The sequence below is a fragment of the Halyomorpha halys genome, unplaced genomic scaffold (assembly GCF_000696795.3).
Source record: "Halyomorpha halys isolate HHAL.00 unplaced genomic scaffold, Hhal_1.1 Scaffold39.1, whole genome shotgun sequence".
Classification (NCBI taxonomy): Eukaryota; Metazoa; Arthropoda; class Insecta; order Hemiptera; family Pentatomidae; genus Halyomorpha; species Halyomorpha halys.
The window spans coordinates 861,581-864,099 of record NW_027109179.1 but is presented as its reverse complement, the minus strand read 5'-3'; the positions used below and the strand labels follow the sequence as shown (position 1 = coordinate 864,099).

Below are 2,519 nucleotides of genomic sequence, written 5' to 3'. Positions count from 1 at the left end.
CATATATATATATATACAGGTACATAACCTAGTATGTACTATTTATTTATAGCGATATACTTAACTTACATGAAACCTCATACAAAATGAAGCCCTATTCATTTTGTAAGCTTACGTGAAGTCTCAAAAACAAACTGTGTCAAGGTTAATAACAATTTCAAACAATTAATCAACCAATATACAAAACGATATATAATAATACGGTATAATAATACGACACATGTACATATAATAATTTAAGAAAAGGTAACTAATGAAAAAATCCTTCTACCCCCTCCCTCAAAAAAGAGAAAAATAGATGAAAAAATTAATATATATTTTTCATAAACAAAAAATCCTTCTTTAGACAGTTATTTTGTCAAAATTTGCCAGGCGAATCTTTAAGTAAGTCTGTTGTACAATTTGTTTTTTCACTTTCAGGCCATATTCCAAGTTAAAGCCAAATTATTTTATTTTTTTTTATCAATTACCTTGACATGACCATTCATGTAATTATTAATTCAATATCTGAAGTCTTAAGGTAATCAGTTTAATAAATACAAAAGAGATATATCTAAATTAAAAATAAATTTTTGTAAGTTGTAAAAATAAATAGATAAAAGTTGTCAGAATTATTTTTAGTGTTTATTTCAAAATTGTTTAAAATAATTCAACGATTCAAATAAAAAAAACATTCATTGCTTACCAGGGAATGAAAAATTTCACTTGTTGAATAAAATGTAATATTTATAGTGATTGGTTAACAAAATAGTAATAATAATTATTTCCTTAAAAGTACAAAATATTACATGGAATCGATTGTTGTGATGATTTTAAATCTGTTGTAACGAAAAGTATAAAATTCTGACTACAGCAATTTTTTTTTTCAACGGGGAATAGTAAAAATTTATATTGAAATAAATAAAATTTTAAACTATTTTTTCATATGATAACTCGAATTTTCTATAGTTGAATATTTTGTAGTTTAATTTATTTTTTATAATTGAAAACAACTGTCAATAAAATCAAATAACTGAGTTATTTATTAAAAATAATTTATCTTACTGATCTAAATACGTTTACAAGTATTGATAGCATAAAATTATAACTATATTACAGTATTATGTAGAAAGAAAGTTATTTCCTTAAACTTACATAATATTACTCAGTTTTCGTTAATTGACGGCACTGATTGTTGTATTCATTTTAAATCTGCTGTCACTAGAAGTACAAAATTTAGACAAAAGCAACATGTTTTTTTGTGTTTGGTAACGAAAAACAATACAAATTTGTATCATAACGATACACTATTATAATGATACGAGATTGATTATTGTAATTTTCTAATTTTAACTGAGGTATTTATTAAAAATAATTTATATTACTGATCTAAATACCTTGAGAAGTATTGATACCATAAAATGATAAATATATGACAGTATTATGTTGAATGAAAGTTAGTAGAGCGAGGTGAAGTGATACCGTTAGTCCAACTGTACTGGCGGAAGAGGAAACGTAAAACTGTTAAACCTAACATCTAAAGTATAAAATAAAGAAGGTTAAGGTACCCACCTTGGATGACTCCATAGGATGCGAGGAAGAAGAAGAACAGGTACATAATGACCTACATGGATCACTGGACAGAGTTCTCTTGCATATCCACTGTCGAAGTCTCCGGCGATTCTTCTTCGGATGAACTTTCTTTTGTACACTAATAGATGTATCAAGAGGTAGAGGAACTGATAATAGGAATAGCACAGGGGAAACGAGACAACACAGGAGAATTACACCACACTGAACCGAACGCAATGAAGATGAGAACTATACTATCGAGATGAGGCGGCCATCTTGCTTGCTTTTGCCCCGCCACCTACCGGCCGCTGAAGGAGGCTGAGGACCTCGGGAGAAAGTTATCCCACCTCTACATCACTATCTTTTCTCATGTACAGATGAAAGTTTTGATAGATCAAAAAAGTATTTATTGAGCTTAGTTCTATTATAATTTCTCCTTTTTAAAATTTTTTTTAGTTTAATTTGCACGGTAAAATTTAAAATGATGTCACGGCCAGAATTTCAATAAGAAGAAGAATTATATCAATAAGAAGAATTACAGAATCATAAAAAACATAACTAACATTGTAGTTACATAAATAGTGTTGAAAGAAAATGCATGGACTAAGTATAATAAGAAGACAAAGGCTGTAAGAGAAAAGTAATATTAAAATTAAAAATGAGGAAAGAACAAAAAATTAAATACACATGAAAGTATATTACAAAATGAATTTTATTAAAAATCAAGATAAAAATGCTTTATTTGGCCATGCTACCCAAATACATTGAGTTGCTACAACACACAACGTACTCATCAATTCATAACTGATATAAAATTAAATTAAAATTATTATTTAATTTTGTTCTTCACTGACCGCTCCCCCCAACCATCTTATCCTCATTCACAACTAAATTTAAAAAGTAAGAAGTCAATTTTGCTTCCTCACTACAGAAAGTAGTTAAGCTTTGAATTCAAGGTGGAAACGAAA

The 2,519-nt window shown here is 27.9% G+C and overlaps 1 protein-coding gene across 2 annotated transcripts in view; it reads right to left on the bottom strand.

The window, feature by feature from the left end:
• Cad96Ca (tyrosine kinase receptor Cad96Ca) overlaps positions 1-1,825 on the bottom strand; it is a 153,310-nt gene extending 151,485 nt beyond the window's left edge. For both annotated transcript variants that reach the window (XM_014431629.3, XM_067047342.1), the window contains exon 1: positions 1,552-1,825. In XM_014431629.3, coding sequence (XP_014287115.1) covers positions 1,552-1,566 — 15 coding nt within the window. In that variant the 5' untranslated portion in view covers positions 1,567-1,825. The remainder of the gene's footprint in view (positions 1-1,551) is intronic.
• Between the last annotated feature and the right edge of the window lie 694 nt (positions 1,826-2,519).